Source organism: Leuresthes tenuis, unplaced genomic scaffold (genome assembly GCF_036924035.1).
Source record: "Leuresthes tenuis unplaced genomic scaffold, fLeuTen1.0.hap1 SCAF_20, whole genome shotgun sequence".
NCBI classification, from domain to species: Eukaryota; Metazoa; Chordata; class Actinopteri; order Atheriniformes; family Atherinopsidae; genus Leuresthes; species Leuresthes tenuis.
Genome location: NW_027325374.1, coordinates 4789629 through 4810717, shown reverse-complemented (window position 1 = coordinate 4810717; position 21089 = coordinate 4789629). Strand labels below are relative to the sequence as shown.

The window sequence follows — 21089 nt, the reverse complement described above, 5'->3', positions numbered from 1 at the left end:
TTTTGATTTGTTGTCACATCAGATGTAGGCTTTTTATTAAACCCGTGTTCACGAAAACACTTTTCCTGAAGTTTAATTAGACAGCTAAGTGTTTGTGGCCCACTTCATCAACATGTGCTGCTTTGTAACGTATTTCATTCTTTTTACGAGGTCTGATGCCACAAACTTGATTTAATCTACTCCTACTGGAGACTGTAGCTTTCATTATTCAGGCTGTGAAGTTCCAAGACACACTAATTATATACTGTTGAGATTTATTCTCAAATGTACAGGTTTTTGACCCTTTTTTGCCACAAAATAAAGATTTTATTTCACCTATTTAAGTGCAGATGTAGGCATCCAAACAAATCCTTTTTTCTTTTTCTTTCAACATTTGGTGCTGAGTTTCCCAGTTTTCCATAAGTCTGTCAGATGCTAAAATGAACCGATTCGTTTGTTTCAAGAAAGAAGAGTCATATCTCACTAATGCAGGTAACTGAGCATAAAAAGAACAGCTTGTTCTAATACTTTTCCTTTATTTAATTAATTCTTTTGAAACAAGAAAAGCAACCAAAAGGATTTTACAGAGAGGAAGTGCAACCAAAAATAGGATCAAATGTATACATACACATATAAAATATATTAAAAGAACCCTAAAAAGGTTTGAAGACTGCAAGTAGTAATAGAATATCAAAGTGGTATCACGATATAACAGGTGAGTTTTACAAATTAGTGAAACTACCCACTTATACCCACTACCCATCTATATATATACACACACATATATTTATCTCAAACAACAAAAACAGATGCGAAAGAACACATTGGCATTTTAAAACTAAACTTTATTTTCTGTTTCACTTGTGAACCATTATTCATTTTCACAGTGAAAATTAAATTTAATGCACAATATATAAGACGAATGATCATTTTCGGGAACATTTTCAAATTAGAAATTAATGTGAGATACATTTAAAAATATATATTTGTTTTATTTCTACCTTAGAACGGCTTTTCGGTGTCCAGGTATCGGCGTAATGTGCGTGATGACGTAAAACGTAACGTACACAGATTCCGCCTCTTGCGACGTCACTCATTTCTGTAGTTGTTCTGTCAGCGGAACTCTTATGCCAAATCGCACTATAACAGGAGTTAAAGGAACACAACAAAGATGGCCACTCGGGTGAGTTTATTTGATGCTAATTTTGGAATTAACTTTGAATGAAAACTCACTACGGATGAAAAATACTTAATTCGAAACCTAAAATGTAGCTCGAGGACCGGAGGCTTTTGACACGTAGAGTGAGCCAGTTCTGCACGAGCCGGTGCGGCAGGATCACTCAAAAGTTCGCAGACAGCCCGGAAGAGTTGTGGAGGTCCCATGACCACTCGGTGCTGCTAGCATGCAGTGGTGCTAGTGTTGTTTTTGTAAATTAATACGTGTAACATTTAAAGGTGTGTTAGCCACCGAGCAGCAAAGTAGCTGAAGTGTCGCTGTAATGTCGCCCTGACGTTTAAAAGCTGAGTCAGTCATGACTTCTGAGTGCAATGAAGGGAGTGTCACAGTATTAAATGGACAAAAGTGAGCAAGAGCCTTAAAATAAACCGGATAGAGGTCGAATTAAGCAGTTGCAGTGTAAACAAACAGTGTCTGTGTTCCAGTTCACTGTTTATTGTTAGTTAGCTTCAAGTGAAGCTACAACAACTCAACAGCCTGTCAACACATCCTTCTTCCAGGAAGCCCAGTAATGCCTCACCTGGCTCTCTGGACCCTTCTTCCTCTCTTTTTAAATCCAAAAGTGGTCACTTAAATGAAAAAATAAAAGATAGCCAAACTCGTTTGTACTCACTCAAATAACAGACACATTTGAGCCTAATCTGGGCTATTTTTGACACTTATGGGTCACTTTTGGCACTGATAAGTGTGAAGTGGGCCAGATGTGCCCCACTTGAGGTTTGTTGTATGGGCCACGAGTGTCATAAGCTGGCTTTGATATGGGTTGTGGGAAGTTTTGTGAGGGCACGGATCTGAGGCCCAAAAGAAATGCAGATTTGGGTCTTGTCTGTTGGTTATGTGGCGTTCAGGTAGCCAAACTCACCTTGAGTCAACATTTAAGGCCATTAGGAAAAAGATGTGGGCCAAACAAAGCTGCACGAGTGGGCCGTATTCAGGTAAAACCTCTTATAATGTTCATAAGGTTTATTGCTTTATAATGGTAATAAAGTATATTAATCGGATAAGACACCAGCCTTTAAGATTTTTAAGGTAAATGTGTTTTGTTTAAATAGTTACATCAAACTTAGCTTATTAGCTTTATTTGCAGTGCTTTGATTGTGCAGTGATTGTCCCTCATGGTCGACTTTAACAGATAGTGTGTGAATGACAGAAGATTCTGACTATAGTAGGTAGTCGGCTCTGAGTTCATGTTTTGTTGTGCAGAACAGGGCTAAGAATGAACATCATTGGGGGTTTGCTCACTTTTTAATGCTTTTGTTGCTAATGGTGTTAAATCGAGAGGCGTTTCTGGTACTTTTCACATCAAATATACATGCATAGATAGACAGTCTGGTCCAGAAATGTCTGCACAGTGACGCATTTAGTATTTAAGCTGTTGACCAAAACAAATTAAAGTTATAAGCTTTTATTTATGCCAACTAACACTGTAAGTTTAGTCTTTAATGAGTGAAATTTTACCCCATGCCTTCTCCTCGTGCTTTACAGATAATGTCGTGGCTTCAGATCATGACCAAGTCATGTTGGTGTCAACTGATCAAAGAGTGCTGTTCAGTCTTAGCTGGATATTTTAAAGCAGTCCTCCACCACTGTGGACGCCCGGATCTTTTCATGATGCCAGGCTCACCGGCGTGTTTACTTTGTTCTTTAGCGTGTAAGGATGGTCTGTTTGTGACTGCATGTTGAAGGGTCACAGCAGCAGTTTCTAAATGCAACACTTGGTTTTAACTCTGAACCTGTTTAGATTCTGAAGAATTATTGGAGCAGCTTACACTGTGGCTGTTTGATTAGACTGCATCAGCGTCAGTAAACATGATAAAAGTTGCTTATTTTCTCATCATATAGCTCATTTACACTTTATACTTGAGCCGAAACATGATAGCAGTGTAAGAAATGTCCTTCATACACCCTCTGCTGCACATAAAGGACTTCACTTGAATTAACTTTTCTATTAGAATCTGGCTAAAATCATGCATTCATGATAAAACAAGTTCAACTGGACTGAAACGTTGTCTCTCAGGATAAAATTAAATGAAACTAGATGGACAAAGAACCTGGGAACAAAAATATATATTTTGTGTATTTATTCTTTTACTGGACAGGGACAGAATGGTAAATAAGAAAGGGGGAAAATTAGGCTGATCTGCAGCAAACAGCCGAGTTGAACCGGGTTGATTTGCACACACTCAGCCACTGCGTGCGACAGGAACACCCTGACGTCTCTGCAACCTTTGCATTTCTGCAGTTGTGCGTTCGCTCTTCAGATGATTTGTTGTGAGATTTAAGCTTGGCACCACTGCAGTTTGTGCACTGAAAAAATCCGTAATTCAATCATCAGGACTTATGAGAGGCACGAGATAGCCCAGTGGTTTGACCTTTTCTTATGTTGCTTTGATGCTTCCCACTAACTTCTCCCCCTCAACTGTTGTCTTTATTTGTTGCATTGGAAGCTCCGTCAGGTGTGTAACGTGGATCACACTAAATGTTTTTCAGCTTTGACCCAGTAACCAACCAGATGGGAATGGTTGTACCCTGGCTGCTTTTATAGCTAACTGAGAAGTGTCAGCACAGGCTGCAACAAAGGGAGCAGCAGGTCTGAACGAAAAGAAAACTGGCCTTATCTTTTTAAAATAAAGCAAACAAAAATGTGACTTTACCTGCTTTGACAAACAGGAAGTATCACCCCTGAACTTTTATAGTTTTCACACGAGGGCAAAGTCTGTCATTTACATGAAAGTAAAGGCTGAAAAGGCTGAAAGTTTAAGCTCTCACGTGGGTTTTGTTTTACGTTTCTTGTTCATTCAGAGGCTGACAAATAAAAGGATTTCATGGATATTTCAGATTTTTCCCAGAAAAGCCTCTGGTTTTGGAAATCATTTTAAACAAAGCCTGAGGATTGTGGCTGCAACATCACTTTCTGTTTTACAACCAAACATGACGAGCATGCATGCATGTAAAGATTAAAGGTGACTGACTGTCAGCCGTTATGGCTCTACTCCACTTAAAGAGGGTGTTGGAGTCACACTTTTTGCTGCTTCACACAACGTGCAGAACGTCTCTTGCTGTTTTAATGCCGTTGTGTCCCTGCACTCACTTCTGAGAGGACAAAAAGCCCCACCAGCTGTCAGAGCAACCACATTTTGAAGAGCCTCTATGGACATTAATCGTAGAGATCACAGCACCACTGTGAGGAAATTTACTTTATATTAGACTCCTACAATAAGTGGATGGAAGCTAAGTTATAGTAATCGTGCCAGACTTCAGGAATCCAAGGCAAACACCTGGTGAAATGAGGCTGTTTGTGATGTAACGCACTCAGAGACGGTGTCTTTATTTGGAAAACAGTGGAACTGTGCAGGCTAAAGGATGAACACAGCCACGTTGCTGTTCAAAAGTCTTCAGTCACAGCTAATTTCTTCAAATACTGCCAATAAATGGGCTTTTCTTACTCTGTTATGTGTAGACGCAACACTGGTTCATCCATAGGTCAGTTTTAAGTGACTTAAAACACATTCCTCTGGTCAGAAATATGATAATTGAGTGAAAAAGCAGCCGAATAAACTGTTGTTTAAGACCACTTTAAAAGATTATAAGAAATTCGTAAAGAAATGAGGGCTGGATCGGGACTTTTCCACTGTTTTTACAAAAACAGCAGCTCTGACTTGTGCTCTGACTATGCTGCAACAGTCCCGTGAGGATTTGCTGCTCTCTGTTGGCCGTCTGTAACTCAACTCTTGGCATTTGGATTGGATGTGATTTGCATGTGGAGAGCAGAGGTCGAAGAGCTCCAGCTTTACCCTCTTTATTAAAGCACTTTTCTCTCTCATTTGCCTCCCAAGTAGCTTCGAGTTCCTATAAACTTAACTGCACTCGTGTACTTTCTCGCTGCTCCAGCAAGTTCATGGAATTATTCTGGTTCTGCCTTTAAATCTGAGTTGTTGGTGATGAACAAAGCTTGATGGTATCTCCTCCGTAGCAGCTTTGAATGTTTCATGTCCAACTGTTGCAGCTTGAGGCAGTACTGTGAATATTTTGTCCACATATCTCCATCCTTTCAAGTGACCTGTGAGGGAAAGTAAACAGTTTTTCCTCAAAGCTAATGAGAGCTGCTATATAATCTAACCAAGGCTGAGTTTACACTTCTAGTTGGTCCAGTGAAGCCTCCTGAGTGGAAATCATCATACCAACATAGAAAGAAAGCATCAAGAGTGCCGACCTAAACTATCTGCCTTTCTATATACACTACATTGCCAAAAGTATTCACTCACCCATCCAAATAATTAAGTTCAGGTGTTCCAGTCACTTCCACGGCCACAGGTGACCTCCGAACTTCATGTGGCCTTCAGATTAGCTCATGAACAGCTCCATGGAATGGGTTTCCATGGCAACCGCATCCAAGCCAAACATCACCCAGTGCAGTGTAAAGCGTCGGATGCAGTGGTTTAAATCACGCCGCCACTGGACTCGTTCTCTGGAGGGACGAGTCACGCTTCGAGTGTGGGTTTGGCTGTTGCCAGAGAACAGTATTTGTATGACGTCATATTTATTGGATTAAGAATGGGATGCTACTTAAGTTCATATGCGTGTAAAAGCGGGTGAGCCAATACTTTTGGCAGTATAGTGTATCTGTACAGTATTATGGGGCTCAACACCTATGAGCCATGAATATTGTGCGTTTTCATCTATAACAGTTCACAACTACTGCTGTGACAGGATGTCATTGGCTCTATCAGCTGAAAATGGATGTTTTTCTTTGTTTCTTTTTCCTTAAACTGTGAATTTTACCCCTTAACTGAATTTTAAGTGGCTGCTTTCAAAAACTGAGCAAGAACATCTACATTCAGCCTTCACCAGTTGGTTAATAAGTTGGTGTAATATTGACTCCTGTGTGTTTTTAATCGAAGCTATTCTGTCCCAGTGTGAGGATGTGCTGTTGTGTGACAGCTGGATAGCTACCTTGAGGTTTTAGATGGACTAAATGAACAAGTTTGAGTTATTTTAGCTGTTACTCTTACTAATTTGTCTATAACTAGTACTTCCTCGGAGTAGTTTAAGTTATTATTTAATGTATTTAAATGATTTTCAGACTCTGAAAGCGGTTCGATGCCCCACAGACGAGCTGTCGTTGACCAACTGTGCTGTGATCAATGACAAGGAGCGAGACTTTGAAGGGTGAGTGGATTTCCTCTGATACACGTCAACGCACCATCAGTCACTACATTAAAACCACTGACAGGTGAGATGAGTGTTACTGATTAACTTGTTGCAATGGTTCCTGTTGAAAGGAAGGATTTATCGGGTGGCAAATGAACCGCTCAGCTGCTGAAGTTGCTGTTTTGGAGGATCTGAGAAGACTCTGAGAGCCTCTGGTGGCAGGTTCTGTGGGGAGCTCCTGATATTAGTTCCTGCTTCCTCTAATTTCCCTGTTTAAGCGAGCTTAAATGACACTTTGTCCTCCTCCAAATGAATGGAGTTTCTGCAGCAGTGTCACACAGGTAGCTCAGTACTAATAAACGTAAAAGCAGCACTGCTCTCCTTAATGAGGACGACAGGAAGACTGATTACACATGAGCAGTGAGCTGAAAACAGCTATTTGAAGTAGGATTGTTGTCTGTTTTAACAACTTAATCTCACTTAAATATATTTGGTTTGATGACTGGTCATTAATAAAAAAAAAGTCGTTAGTTGAGTTAAAAGCGGAATAATGACCTTCATGCTTAACCACAGTGATGTAACTTTGGTTTTGAACATTTAATTGGTGAGTTTTATGCTGTATTTTTTGTGATTTTCTTTCCTCTTTTGGACTTGGATGCATTTCATCCAAAAGATTTGGTCACGGTGTATTTCCGCAGCTGAAAACCTTCAATGAAGGAGCATTTTGAAGTGGAAAAAGTTGAACAAATGCTGTGAAAGGAGTTTCAGTGCGATGCCGACTGACTCTCTGATTCTTTCTCTCGCTGCAGACATGTTACTGTGTACAATGAGAAACGTGAGTTTGTGTTCACCCTGAGGACGCATCCTGAAGTCAGCGCCGGCTGCATCGCTTTCAGTCTGCCGCAGGTACGTTCCAGAGGTCTGAGAGGGGCAGAAAGCGCCCTGCCGCATGATCTCACTGAGCACTCGTTGGGCTAATTTGAGCTCTTTATTGCTTTCAGATTTTATGAAGAATATTTAAGAGACAAGTCTGACATAAAAGTTTTGATGTATACATGTAAAATCGATAAGGTATATCTATGGATATGACCCACTCGCTGTGGATTTTCTGACTTGTTAACTGACCTGTGTGATTGTCTGAGCTCTTTGCATGGAACTATTTGTTTGTTTCAATCACTCTTGCTGCTTTTTCCTCTTTTTCTATGCCTGTCTTTGCCTGCTCTTCCTCTGTCTGTAAAGTTGGCAGCTGCAGGCGCACACAGGTACTGCCACAACCTCCTCAAGACGGTCTTATTTTACCATGAAAATGTACTGATTGGCCACAGGGCAGCCGTCACGGCCCACCTTCTTAAAACGGCTTGTGTAAAGAGATAGCCTTCATCGTAGCTTAGTTTCCTCCTGTGAAATAAGACCATTTCCAGAGGAATGTTGCACTGTTAAACGTGTAGTGATTACAGTTTGAAGTGTAGTCGTCTTCCCTGTGGTAGCTTTGTAGAAAGATGATAATTTTTCCCTCTTTCTTTCCATCTGAGTAACGAAATGATGAGACTGGATGAAGACTAAATAAACCGCTTTGCTCTTTTTCTCTGCAGAGGAAATGGGTAGGCATTGGGCTCGGAGACGACTTCAAAGGTGAGCGTCTTTAATGATTACAGCAGCACTTTTTGGCCACTTGGGGGCAGTAAAAAGCCAAAACCAACCCAAAGATCTGATGCTTTGAGATGTGAGGGGAGCTTTTTCTGCTGACTGCCATCACTTTCACAGACCTTCACAGTTTTTCTGAAAAAAGACTCATCGCTTTAGAATAAAAGCGCCTCCAGCATCAGACTTTGAAGGATGCAAGCGGCCTACATGTGACTGACTTGAAAGGGTGCAGATTTGCAGCCTGATGGTCATATCGCACTGATTTCTAATCGCATGGAGCCTTAGCGGGTGTAGCCTTTCTTCAGGTGACATAAAGGATACATGGAATGTGATTTACCCTGCAGATGTCCTTACATCTGGCCAGCATCCACAGAAAGAAAAGGCTTGTTCTTTGATGAAAATGCCTTTGATGTCCCTTTAGGCCAAAGAGGTGCTCAGAATGATGCTCTCTACTGTCTTCTCAGGAACTAAAGATGTTTCCCACATGAGCGTCATCATGCTATTTTATACGTTTAAAAGCAGGAGAGCCATGACTCCCGTGGAAACCTTCCACATATTTAACCATTAAAATAACTTCTATCATGGATGGAATTTGAAGCAGCGTCTCCTGGTGACTGCCATGAAGGTAATGTGGTCGTATTTTGTGGGAGTAATTTCCCTAATTACCCAGCACCAGTGGAGATGTCAGCACAATGTGGAATTAACTAATTCCATTCAGTCTCATTTTCACATTGTGCAGCCGTGTGGAAACATTCGCACATGCAGATGTTTTCAGACGAGTCAAGGAGCTCCCGGCTGTGTTTCAGATCTGGTTTCTCGCACTAAAGACCGATGGAACCACTGATTCCAACAGCCTGCCAACAAAACGCTCGCTCATTTACTTACTTGAGCCCAGCCTTTGCTGTTTAAATGCTCCAAAGATATCAGCGATCCATGTAAATACACCATAAATCCAAGTGATGCAGGATTAATTCATAGCTGCACGGAGAGAGGTTGTTCCCCAGAAAACGGCTGCATTCTGTTATTAATTCTGTAATTTAACTCTTATATTTAATAGAAAGCTGTTCAGACTTGTGAATTTGATGCCAGAAACATGATGGATGTAAAAAGTCTTTGGCTTTATATGACTTTTCCCGTTCTTAGTTCTTCATGGTTCCTCTTTAATCTTCTTGTGTTTAAACGCGTAGCTGCGATCAAATTCAAAGTGAGCCTTCATTTTTCAGAGAGAAATCATATTTCTTGGTGTCGACATTTAGTTTGTCGTCTGCAGTCAGTTTCTTGCTTCCAGGGGACAAAACCGCGGTTTACAGACACAAGATCGTCATTAAATTCTTTAGTAAATGTTTATTTGAATCAGTTTTACCTTCTGGTTGACTCAGTAATGAAGCAACTCAACCACAGAACACTATTTCATAGTTCAGAGCTTTGTTCCAGACTTCTGTATAAGTTCTGAATGATCCTACCTGGTTTTTGTGTGGTTTTGCTCTCCTTATTTGACTAAATCAGCAGCGTGGTGTTGAAGTTTGTTCTTACTGGGCTCAATAAGTACAAAATGTCCTCAGCAAGCTTTGAACAAACGTTCTGTAGAAGTCGGGCGTGACAGCGAGCTTCATCTGGGACAGTGGCTGGAGTAGATTGTACTGTTAGCTGTTTATATCGATACATTTGTGATGAAACGGGCCGAGAAATGTCCAGATCTCAAACCTCTTGTTACATTATCCTGTCTGTAAGAAGCCGGTGTTCATACAGAAGAAAATCTGCGTGAGTTTAAATCCTTAGAAGCACATAATCATGTTCTCTGTGCAGCTACAGGAGACACAGTCCAGTGCAATGGGATCAAAACTGTGGCCACTTTGCTGCCTTTTGGGACCTTTTTTTACTGGCCTGGATCTTCTTCTGCTGTTGCCAAAGAGCTGCGATCCCTTCAGAGTATTGAGCAATCCTTTTGGGTGGTTATTACACCAAATGCCTTTTTAAATGACATCATCCATCTGATTTAGAGTTTATAATGTACAGAAAATAATCACCCAGGCCTGAAGTTCTCCTTCAGCCACGAGCAGCTGTTTTTAACAAAAAATAACACTTTGAAACCTGCCTGTTGAGCACCCAGCAGTGAAAATCTGAAAGAATATGACCCTGCAGCTGAAACAAAAAGGAACGCACAAAGGAAAGTTCTCCAGTTGGATGTGGAACTAAGGAGCTGGTTGCTGTGGTGGTTTATAAGGTGTAAATGTTGTCATTCAGTGTGTTAACCAGCACCGATGTCGGCCATTTATGGGAACTTTGATCCACGAAAGATATGAACCTATAAACCTCGTGTTTTATCCCCCGATCACAGTGACAAACTACAAGTTTGACAAGTCCAAAGGCTGTATAAGCAACATGACGGTGGAAGTCGACTTCCTGCAGAAGAAGTCCATTGACAGCAACCCCTACGACTCAGACAAGATGGCCAGCGAGTTCCTCCAGCAATTCAACAACCAGGCCTTCACTGTGGGCCAGCAGGTTGGCGTTTATGCTCGTTTAAATGCTCTTTGATGTCCGGTTTAGTGCAGAATTGATTTAAATTCATTCTTCGCATACATAGAAAGTAACATTTGATAGAATGTGTCCACAGAGGAGCAGGTTTAATTTGTCCTTGTTGTTCGTTTGTTTTTCTCACAGCTGGTGTTTAGTTTCTCTGAAAAGCTCTTCAACTTAGTGATAAAAGATATGGAAGCCATGGACCCCAGTATCCTAAAGGGAAAGCATGTTTCTGACCCTTCCGGGAAGAAGGTATCTGCAGATAAATTTTTCACCGTCTTCCTCCTGTTCCTTTGAGCACTTTTATTTGATATATTGAAGTCATTAATTCTGATAAAAGCAACTTGTTTTGACATTCTCCTTGCAGTTGAACTCCCTATGTTTATATAAATGTAATTATATGACATAAACTGTCAGGTGGCAAAGAAAACATTAACTGAACTGTGATCCAAATGAATAACCATCTTTGTGGCATCTTTCCCCAGATTAAGGTTGGTCTGTTGCTGGCCAACAGTCAAGTGATTTTTGAGAAGTCACCCAACTCACCACTTTTACTGATTGGTGAGTAAACCCCTGAGAAACAAGTACATTTCAACTTTTCCTGAGTTAAATGTATTTAGATGGTGAAACCTCAGCTTACATTTGTACATTTGTTTAAGAAGAAAAAGCCTTCACACCCTTTGTGGTAGTTCTCTTTAAAGCCACAAGAGGGAACCCTACACGCATTTAGTCTGACTTGTCTTCTTCTTTATGAATAAAAGCTCAACTGGACCACCTGACATGCAGTTATATCATTACTGTAATATTCCATTACATGGACTTAATAACAAATGCTAGTTTCAGAGTATTTGGGTGCTCTTGATGACATCTATAAGTTATAATTAGACAAAGGGAACGGGTGCTGCTTGGAAATCCTCTGTTGTAGTCACATTTTCAGCCTGTCAGTCATACATTCAGCGTCTGTTTTTCCTTTCGCCCCGAAGGGAAATCTAAAACCCGAGAGGCCCGTCAGACCATCATCAGCCCAGACTGGAACTTTGAGAAGATGGGTATCGGCGGCCTTGACAAGGAGTTTTCTGACATCTTCCGCAGAGCCTTCGCCTCACGAGTCTTCCCTCCAGACATAGTTGAACAGATGGGTGAGTTCCCCTTGTTTTCTCCATTCTGCCATCACTTATTCATCTATAATTTGCTCTTCTGCATCTCATCTCACAGCAACACAGATGGTTTCAAGAGATTTGTTGTGAAGTTGTGAATACATCTTCGAGTTAAAGGAGAACAATTATACCCCTTTTCCTCCAGTTCACACAGGTGAAGCATTGATGTGTAATCGCACAAATTGGAACAGATTTGTGTTTTGAATGCCATCCCCGACCCTTAAACCAGTGTTTCCCAACCCTGGTCCTCAAGGCACACCGCCCTGCTCCAGCACACCTGATTGAAATGAATGGGTCGTCCTCAGCCTTCTGCAGAGCTTAAGGACCTGACCCATTCATTTGGAACAACATGCAGGGCGGTGAGGACCAGGATTGGGAAACACTGCCTTAAACAACTAATTCAGCTGTACGATGGCTTCAGAGCCCAGAGGAGTCCCTAGATGGTGCCAGTCACTGCCACTTCTACAGTTGCCGTGGTTACTATCCTGCAGGGAGGGGCTTATGAGGCAGAGCTGAAGCACAGCAGAGAGGGAACACACTCAGATCGGTCACCTTGCACCCAGCTTCAGGGGAACAGTGATGTAACTGTGCAATGATGGGAGTCTAAAGGTTGAACGCATGAACCCAGCTGTGTAGAAAGTTTGAAAATATTACTAAATTATTTCCCATACATCTTAGAAACTTAAACAAAACACAGAGGAATGTACTGGCTCCTTTTTAGGAGTTCTCCTGTCCCAGCCTCACTCAACAAGGCCCGAGAATGGTTTGGTCCAACAAGCCTTTGCCCAGACTTGCCCGTTCAGGGTAAATTGATTCAGCCCAGATATATTTAAATAGCTCTTAAAGACACGTTGAACTGTTATCTCTCTAAACTGGAAACTGTGCGGTTGAAGACCTCAGTGATGCCTGCTAAATATACCCACCAGTTTTTCCAATATTATCTTCAGATCGTGTTTAATCCTCACGTCAATGACAAACAAAACGATTCCTGTAAGGAATGTAGCACCGTCTGAATCAGCTAAACCCACGGTGAACAAACAGCCAAAGCAGTGTCCTTCATGGGTGCGTGGGCCTGTGACTAAAGTCTCTGGTATCCCCTGACAGAAATCTCTGCACACACTCATTAATAAGTCTTTGACAGCTGTCAGGTTACATGATGATTCACTTTCCAAAGGACAGCAGCTCTTTCTAATGAAAACCATGAGGTCGTCTTCTCTGTGACTCATTCACAAACCCTTCCTTCCCCTCGCAGTCACATCTGCACACAATCACATCTGTCCTAATCCCTGCTCCCAGACGTAGAGATCTTGTGAAGGACCTCTGAGTTAGACAAATATCCTTCTCGCTGGAGCTCATACCAGCAGTGCTAAAGGCTCCCGGCTGTGTCCCGCAGTGTGTGAGCTGACCTTTAGCCGGGTGGCTGTGTGCAGTAGCTGGCCTTTGGCTGCCGCCAGCTGGCCGTTGTAATGAGATGGCCTGTCCTGATAAAGCATCCAGCTAAAGGTAACAATTTAATTGCTAGGCATGGGGAGCAGGGACTGCAGGTGCTGACAGAGAGGCGGTGTGTGGGTAGAAAGTTTCACCTTGTCTCCCCTTTGCTCCCGGAGAGGTGAAGCAGACAGACAGAAGCTTCAGTGCTTTGTCTCCCAAACCAGCAGCACAAGCTCATCACATTTGCTCACCTTGCTCGAGAAGCCAGCCCTTCTTCTTCTGCCCTCCCACCTGTCAGCCTGGCTGCTCTTCCCTCAGCAGGCCCAAATGGCAGCTCAGATGGTTATCTGGGGCCTCTCAATTAGTCTGGGCTAAATGTCATTACGCAGGTGCAAAAGGCCATAAAGAGATCCACGCGGTAAACATGGTTGAGTGGAAAGCTCACCGCCGCCACACAATTTCAGAAGATATAAAACAAAGGAAATAATCGTTTTTCTGCTCAGAGCTTTTGACTGTTGCTGATTGTTGAGTTAATGCTTTTTTTTTTTTTTTTGTATGTTTTGAGGCGATAAATAACAAAAACCAATGCGATTGTGAACTTTTTCTTACGAAGCCATGCTTCCAAAAGCAGAAGTTTCTCAAAGCCACACTGATTATTACTCAAATAACTCAAAGAAAATATTTGTTAAAGATAAATGACTTGACCAAGCGCTGTCCTTCGACTTTTACATTTCCAACACGGGGAACTCGAGGCCCAACAAAGCACCAGTGAGATATTTTACCCCTAAAATGGCTCCGGTCAGGAAGTATATGAGTTGAGTGCTCCCTGCCTGTCCGTATCAGCCACCTTTAAGCCAGTCTTTGCTACAGATCTGCTTGTGGATCATCTGTTAGTCGGTATGTTTACATGCACTCCTACGTTGAGCTGCAGGTACAGCTCGGCTGGACTGCTTTCCCTGTCCCTGCGTAACAGCAAAGTATGCTCAGCTCAGTTATGATGGGTCACTGTATGTCTCCTTTCAGCGTTTTTGCAAATCGGGCATAGACCAAAACAGCTGGGGAAAAATGCAGCTCAGTGTTCTTTTATGGTTTCAATCAAGTTAAGAATCAGACTTTTTCCTTTTGGATAAAACTTAATTTATTAGTTTGTTAGCAGCTGAAGCAGTTAATTTAAGATGATTCTTTTCTCGGTGCACTGAACGTTTGTACAGTTGCAGGTGGTTGACATCTATTAGAAACAGAAATGAAAACAGTGTGACTTCAACTCAAACCTGTCCAGCAGATTAATTTACGGATTAATTTACCTGATCTTCCAAGTGCTTTAGACCAGAGTAGAAACCCAGACTACATCGGACTAAAGAGACACTGGAGCAGATTGAAACATGACATAAAAGCTGTTTTAGACCTTAAACTTTAAGGTTTTTATTGATTTTTGCCTTTTTTCTTGTCTTTATTAATATAAAAAGAAGAAAACTCATTGTGCAGTCACGTTGCTGCAAGTTTGTAAGAGAATGGTAAACAGGAAAATCGCACTAAATAGGGATCGAATTTCTTATATATCTATATAGTTTATGTTCAGACCTACCTAACAAAGGTGTGAGCTTTAAGTACTTTTCTGTGTGTAATTCTCCTGCTGTGAAAACGAACTGCCGGTATCTGTCTCCAGGCTGTAAGCATGTGAAGGGAATCCTGCTGTACGGACCCCCAGGCTGCGGTAAAACCCTGATGGCGCGACAGATTGGCAAGATGCTGAACGCCCGGGAGCCGAAGATCGTCAACGGCCCCGAGATTCTCAACAAGTTCGTCGGAGAGTCGGAGGCAAACATCAGGAAGCTGTTTGCAGATGCAGAGGAGGAGCAGAAGAGGGTAAGAGGAGGACAAGGTTTACACTTTTTATAGATGAAGGCACCAAAACCAGAGCAAAGATGGAAAATGCCACTGGTTTGGTGAAGGAGCCGGGTTCATTTCAACATCCAGAACTTACTCAGCTGAGTTGTGACTATTCCTACCATCCATGTTAAACACAGATGAGCATTTCATCTCGCTGAAAGGATTAAAGAAAAACTAATTCCTCCAGGAGTGGAGAGATTTGCCCTTTATCCAGACGTAGCTGTGATAACCTTTTAAAGATCTGGTGTGTGTGTGTTTGTACAGAGGGACACGCTGCACTGAAACCCAGCAGTGATAGAGTGACACAAGCATCGAGCCTCACTCTGCACCACTTAATGAGGGGCTGGGCTCTCTTTGACCTCCTGTTAGACCTCCCTACAAACACACACACCCTCCATCCAGCATGCAATATGCACGGTCCCACACCTGCTTTAAATGCTACGTCAGAGTTGACAGGGCTGTAGATGAAAAGATGACCCCCCACCCTGCTGCTCCATCACTTTTTCCATCCGTCTTCCTGTAAATGGTCGGGTTGAGTGAAGAACGTTGGCAGCACCGGGGACGTCTCAGAGAGAGGACCAAAACCTTAAAATAGCGTCATGATTTTAGCTGTTTTCATGGGGTCTTTTAAAATGGTTTCTTGTCATGAAACATAAAAAAGTAAGTTTTGGTGCTCTATGACCACATCAACAAGACAATGTAATGCGTTTATAAGTTGTTTATAAGTGGTTGTAGCCATGCTTGACAACCTTTAACCATGGAGTGTATAAAATGGATGAATGTAGCCTTCTTGTTGTAACTGTCGGCATCTTGGACCTCTGAAACCCGAAGGCACAAATGAGCTGTGTATCGGACAGAGACCAGCGGAAATAACGTTCTCCGGTGTGGTTGTAACTTCTCAGTTATGACACGGCTACGCCTCGATCCATGCTTCCGATGAGCTATGTTTTGATTTCTTAATACAGCAACGAGCAGCTTCTTGCTCAGTGAGGCTATAATGGCCCTCTGACTGAGCCCTCTTGTGACAGGCTGGATAAAGAGGATTCTCTTAACGGCAGGGATACGATCTGGGTCCAAAGTGATCTATTTATTTAAGAAGGGGGGGGGTATTTATGAGGTGTTTGAAAGGCTGCTGCCTTGTAAATGGACTCATTATTCATGATATGTGAACTTAGTGAGTAAGACCATAACTCGCTGTGTCCTGTCACGCGTTGCACAATCAGCTGAGTCATGACAGCACTGTTGGATAGTGTGGCGCTTGGTGATGACCTCTGTTGCCGACACAGTATGAGGGTTGGGTTGGCTTCCTACCTCTTTATTTTCACAGATGAGCAGCGAAGGGGCATCAGCCCTGGCTTGAAAAGGCATATATAAAAGGGGCAAATCTCTCATGATAACAAAGATCTGTTATCATTAGAGATAACAAAGACAAGAAATGTCATTCAGAACATGTATTTCTAATTCAAAACTAGTATCAGATGCTTTGCTGAATGAATTATATTTTTGTTACGTTGGATTGAAGCTTAACACTCGAGCAGAACAAGAGTTCGTAGGGCTGACATAGTTAATGCATTAATCGCGATGCGATTAATGAGCAATTGGCTTAAAAAATAGGAGAAATGTGACTAAGAGTTCAGAGTTCTGAATCTTATGTGTCTAATGACTGCAGTTTTTAATTAATTTAACTGTCACCAGGCCCTGTTCTGTTTGTTGTCTTCTACTTCTTCAGTTTTAAGACCACGTTGTTGTGGCATTTTATGTACCGTGTTTTTTTTAAATAGACATGTCAACTGGGTCCACAATGCACTTTTTTATTTAAAAGAAGAAATAAAAGATAAGACATTTTTTCTTTGTGTTTATTTGATTCTAACTCTATTTTTTATATAGATATTAATCGTGAGTTAACTATGGAAAAAACGTGATTAATCGCAATTAAAGAAATTAATCGTTTGAGAACCCTAATTATGGTTTAAGGTTTGATTTTCTTTGTTTTTTCAATAGCTTCTGAATATTAGCAGCTGCAGGTTTGGGTATTTTTTTGGGTTCGTTACTGAAGTTGAGTTGCTCAAAATGAGTATTTTTGCCATTTAAACCAGCATTAATAGCAAAGTTTGTCTTTGTGTGGATGGGATCTGTTACCACCCCGTTCCCTTCGCCCCTCTTCTTCCCCCGGCAGCATTGATGTGTTTTCTGTTCCTGCTTTGCTAACAGTACTAAAGTGGGTTAAAAGATTGGATCTGGTCTCGAGTGGATGCATTTTGAAGGCTGTGTTCTGCAGGTTGCACGCAGATTAAGAAAGTGTGACACGAATGCAGGTCATGTGGTTTCATCAAAGTAGTTTCACTCAGTGGAATTCGTCTGTTTAACCATCTAAAAACATCCTCCATCACCAATTGTTTCGCTCCTCATTAAGGCCATGAATACATGTATATGACTGCCTTTCTGTCTCAGTTAGTACTTGGGCATCTTTTGTAGAACCCAAGGTCTTCTTTTGAGTCAGAAAGTCGTCAATATAAACGCGAATATGTGTGTTTCCACGACTGTGTTGTGAGTAACAGAACAGTCTCGTCGATATAATCGGAGGCCGGTGATCAGAACTGCGGGAGATGATGTCACAGCTTGATGACGTGATTAAAAGAGCGTCCATCAGACCTTAACAAAGGAAACCCATGAGTCAATGAAGTTGATTTCTCATGACAGAACTGGAACAGAGTCTTTTGAACAGCCAATAATACACCTATGTGCTCCTGGAAGAGTTTTGGTGTGTCCTGTGTGCGCTCACATGATTTCTTTACATGGACTTTCATCCTCTGTAGTTGTTCTTACTTATTTTTTTCCACCAAATTATCCATTTTGTTGCATGGAATGATTTAATGTGAAGGGTGCAAAGCCAAATGAAATCCCTTCAAAGTAACATAACATGTTAAAACCTTGAAAATGCTTAAAAAATGCTTTGATTCGACCCTTTAATGATTTTGGGAAACACTGGAACACATATTCTTCAAATTACATTTAGTCTCTTTAACTCATAAAACTTCTGAACCCACCTCGGTGACAAAATCCCTTTTTCAAGCATGATTAATATGGAAGAAAAAGGATTTGCTTGACATCGAGGAGGGAAGAAGACCTCCCTGATAGTGGGAGCAGATGGTATAAGATAACAGCTGACAGCTTATTTACAGTTCACACATTAATCTTCCTCCTTTTCTGTCTCTGAACAGCTTGGTGCCAACAGCGGCCTTCATATCATCATATTTGATGAGATTGATGCAATCTGCAAGCAGCGTGGCAGCATGGCAGGCAGCACGGGAGTCCACGACACGGTGGTCAACCAGCTGCTGTCCAAGATAGACGGAGTGGAGCAGCTCAACAACATCTTGGTCATAGGTAGAAACACTCACATTTATACAAACTAACACAAGCTTTCACACTCGAAGGATCTCCCCTGTCAAGCCTGAACACCTGCACTCTATCTCATCTCTGTCATCCCTCCTCTTGCTCTGCTTTCTCCCCTTTCTGCTATCTGCTCATCTGTGTCTCCCTCAGGTATGACCAACAGGCCTGATCTGATAGATGAGGCCCTGCTGAGGCCGGGAAGACTGGAGGTGAAGATGGAGATTGGTAAGAACACACATGATATAGTTTATTCACATAGTTTATCTCAGTGTGCTGGGAAGAGAATTTATACCAAATAAATGATAACTTGTTGATGTCTTATTAGCCCAAAAATCAGGGTCAGGTTGAAGATCTCCTGTTTCACTTAACATTTTTGTTGAATTTTGCTATAAACGAAATGAGCAGATTCTACCTGTTATTGTTATAAAGAGGTTTTATAGTGTAGTAATTGTATTCAGACATTAACAATTGAATTCCAGTCTGAAGGAGAGCGGCGAGATCTCACAGCTGCTCGTTCCTCAAACATTACAGATTGAAATGTGTAGGTGTGGAAATGCTCTGGCCTCTTTACTGTCGTTGGTAAAATGTTGGCCTGGCATCACAAGACAAATACTTCTGCACAGAGGTACAACCAGTTTTTAGCTTTCTTATTGTACTGGATAAAGGTCCCGATTGGCCGGGTAGAAATCTGTTTCAACACAGAAGCGATTAAGGGAATTCGTCATTCCCAGGAAAGCGAAATGTTCTGTACACGTGAGATGGACATAGACACCAGAAAAAAACGTCTCCATCTTCTTAAAGGAATCAAGATGACAGTAAACTTGAGGTGAAGACAGAGTGTTATTTTTCCCCTCTCTTCTGTAAGGGTTACCGGATGAAAAGGGCCGCATTCAGATCCTCAAAATCCACACGGCCAAGATGCGTCAGTACGAGCTGCTGGCCAAAGACGTAGACATCAATGAGCTGGCCGTGGAGACGAAGAACTACAGCGGTGCTGAGCTGGAGGGCCTCATCAGAGCTGCGCAGTCCACCGCCATGAACAGACACATCAAGGTCTAGGAGCAGCTAATTAAAGATGTGACCTTAATTTGCCCTTGTTATGTCTGAGAAAAAGAGCAAAATCAAAGTTTATAAAGCAACACCTGGAGGGCAGTGTACATGGCTGTATGGTGCCATTAAGCAGCCACCCAGGTGTGGAGGGGTTTATGTGTGTGTGCCCTCTGACTTAAGTGTTTTATCAGGTGCACAGCTCAGTTGGCCACACAGATAAGATGAAGTTCTCATCTGTAAAGTGTTCAGCCCCCGCAGACACAGAGCAGAAGATATTAGAGGGTGATGATAAATGACGGACAACGCGTCTGATGGCCATGACGTTTTTCTTCACTCCTCTAAGCACTTACTCTTCCCTCCCTCCCTGCCTGACCTTTCTGCTCTGTGGGAGAACATTGTCTTCTGACACATTATGCAATCTAAATGTGCAGTATTTCATGTAACAGGTTCCAATATGGCACGGTATAACTCACTATTTGCTGTGTTGTAGGCCAGCAACACGGTGGAGGTGGACCTTCAGACGGCAGAGAAGCTGCAGGTCAGCAGACTTGACTTCATGGCCTCTCTGAATAATGACATCAAACCGGTAAGTTGCTGTGTGTCTCTCTTTGTTTCTTTCATTTTGATACCAGAAACCCTTGTACATGCAATTAAAGAAATTATCACAACTTTTATAATGCAACTAGCCTGACAATCAGGGAGCTCCATCTCCCCCCTACTTGGTTTCATCAGCCAATTCAAAGAAATAGATGAAACAATCTGGACCCAATAAGATTATTTTATTAGCAAAATGTCTCAAGATAAGCTGCCACATAAATCTTTAGCCCATAAAACTTTATTTATACATTTCTCAGCCAGTAAAAGATGAACTCATCTCCACAAGGTATAAAAACACTTTTTATTTGACCTTCATGTTCAGCAGTTGGTAACAGAAACGACTAATAAAGCAGAGTTCAAGTAATTTGCATCAAACCGAGCAGCTCCACATGCAAACTTCCTGTCATCACCTTAGCCACGCCCTTCAAGAACAGGAAGTGGAACTGTTTTCATCTTTGTGGTCCTGCTCCGACAGGATAAAGCTTCAAAGTTTGTGGGCATATACCAAAGCTTATGTATGCAGAGGGCTCAGTGCTGCGACTTCCTCAAATTAAAGGGCCACGTCTTGGTTTTTTAAAATGTTATAGTCCGACCTCCTCCCTGCAGGAGCAGTCATGGTCTAGTGAAGTTCTGCGACGTGTGCTCTTAAGTCCAATGCTTCCATTGTCCAACACTCCAGGACAGACTAGCGACTCATGTCCCTTCCAGTGATGCAATGTGGTATTACAGTAAAAACCAGCCCGCCCTCAAAGACCCCCAAATCTGAGTTGTATGCCTGAACTGCATAGCACGTAGGTGGGTTTCATAGAACTTTAGGAGATCGTTTTTTTTATCTTCTTCTCGCATCGGTCTAGTTATCAGTTGCAGCACAAATGCCAAATGAATGCGAATCCCTGTAAATGCTAAAGATGATGTTCAAAGTTAGTTGATGCTGTTCTAGTTGCTGCAACAAAGTGTAGCTTACTGGCTTTTGTGTTTCAGAGAAGCCTCACTGATGCTGGTTGTGGATGTAGCTCCTAAACTTTGTAGGACGG

At 42.0% G+C, this 21089-nt stretch overlaps 2 protein-coding genes across 3 annotated transcripts in view; one reads left to right on the top strand and one right to left on the bottom strand.

Moving 5' to 3' along the window:
• tbx21 (T-box transcription factor 21) overlaps nt 1-21089 on the bottom strand; it is a 477598-nt gene that overhangs the window by 292815 nt on the left and 163694 nt on the right. The gene's annotated exons all lie outside the window — the stretch shown is intronic.
• Nucleotides 1062-21089, top strand: part of LOC140278153 (vesicle-fusing ATPase-like) — a 31733-nt gene continuing 11705 nt past the window's right edge. For both annotated transcript variants that reach the window (XM_072373091.1, XM_072373090.1), the window contains exons 1-13: nt 1062-1162; nt 6300-6385; nt 7177-7273; nt 7960-7999; nt 10350-10516; nt 10676-10786; nt 11020-11095; nt 11518-11673; nt 14789-14988; nt 18234-18399; nt 18559-18633; nt 19274-19461; nt 19949-20044. In XM_072373091.1, the coding sequence (XP_072229192.1) occupies nt 1151-1162; nt 6300-6385; nt 7177-7273; nt 7960-7999; nt 10350-10516; nt 10676-10786; nt 11020-11095; nt 11518-11673; nt 14789-14988; nt 18234-18399; nt 18559-18633; nt 19274-19461; nt 19949-20044 (1470 nt within the window). In that variant the 5' untranslated portion in view covers nt 1062-1150. The remainder of the gene's footprint in view (nt 1163-6299; nt 6386-7176; nt 7274-7959; nt 8000-10349; nt 10517-10675; nt 10787-11019; nt 11096-11517; nt 11674-14788; nt 14989-18233; nt 18400-18558; nt 18634-19273; nt 19462-19948; nt 20045-21089) is intronic.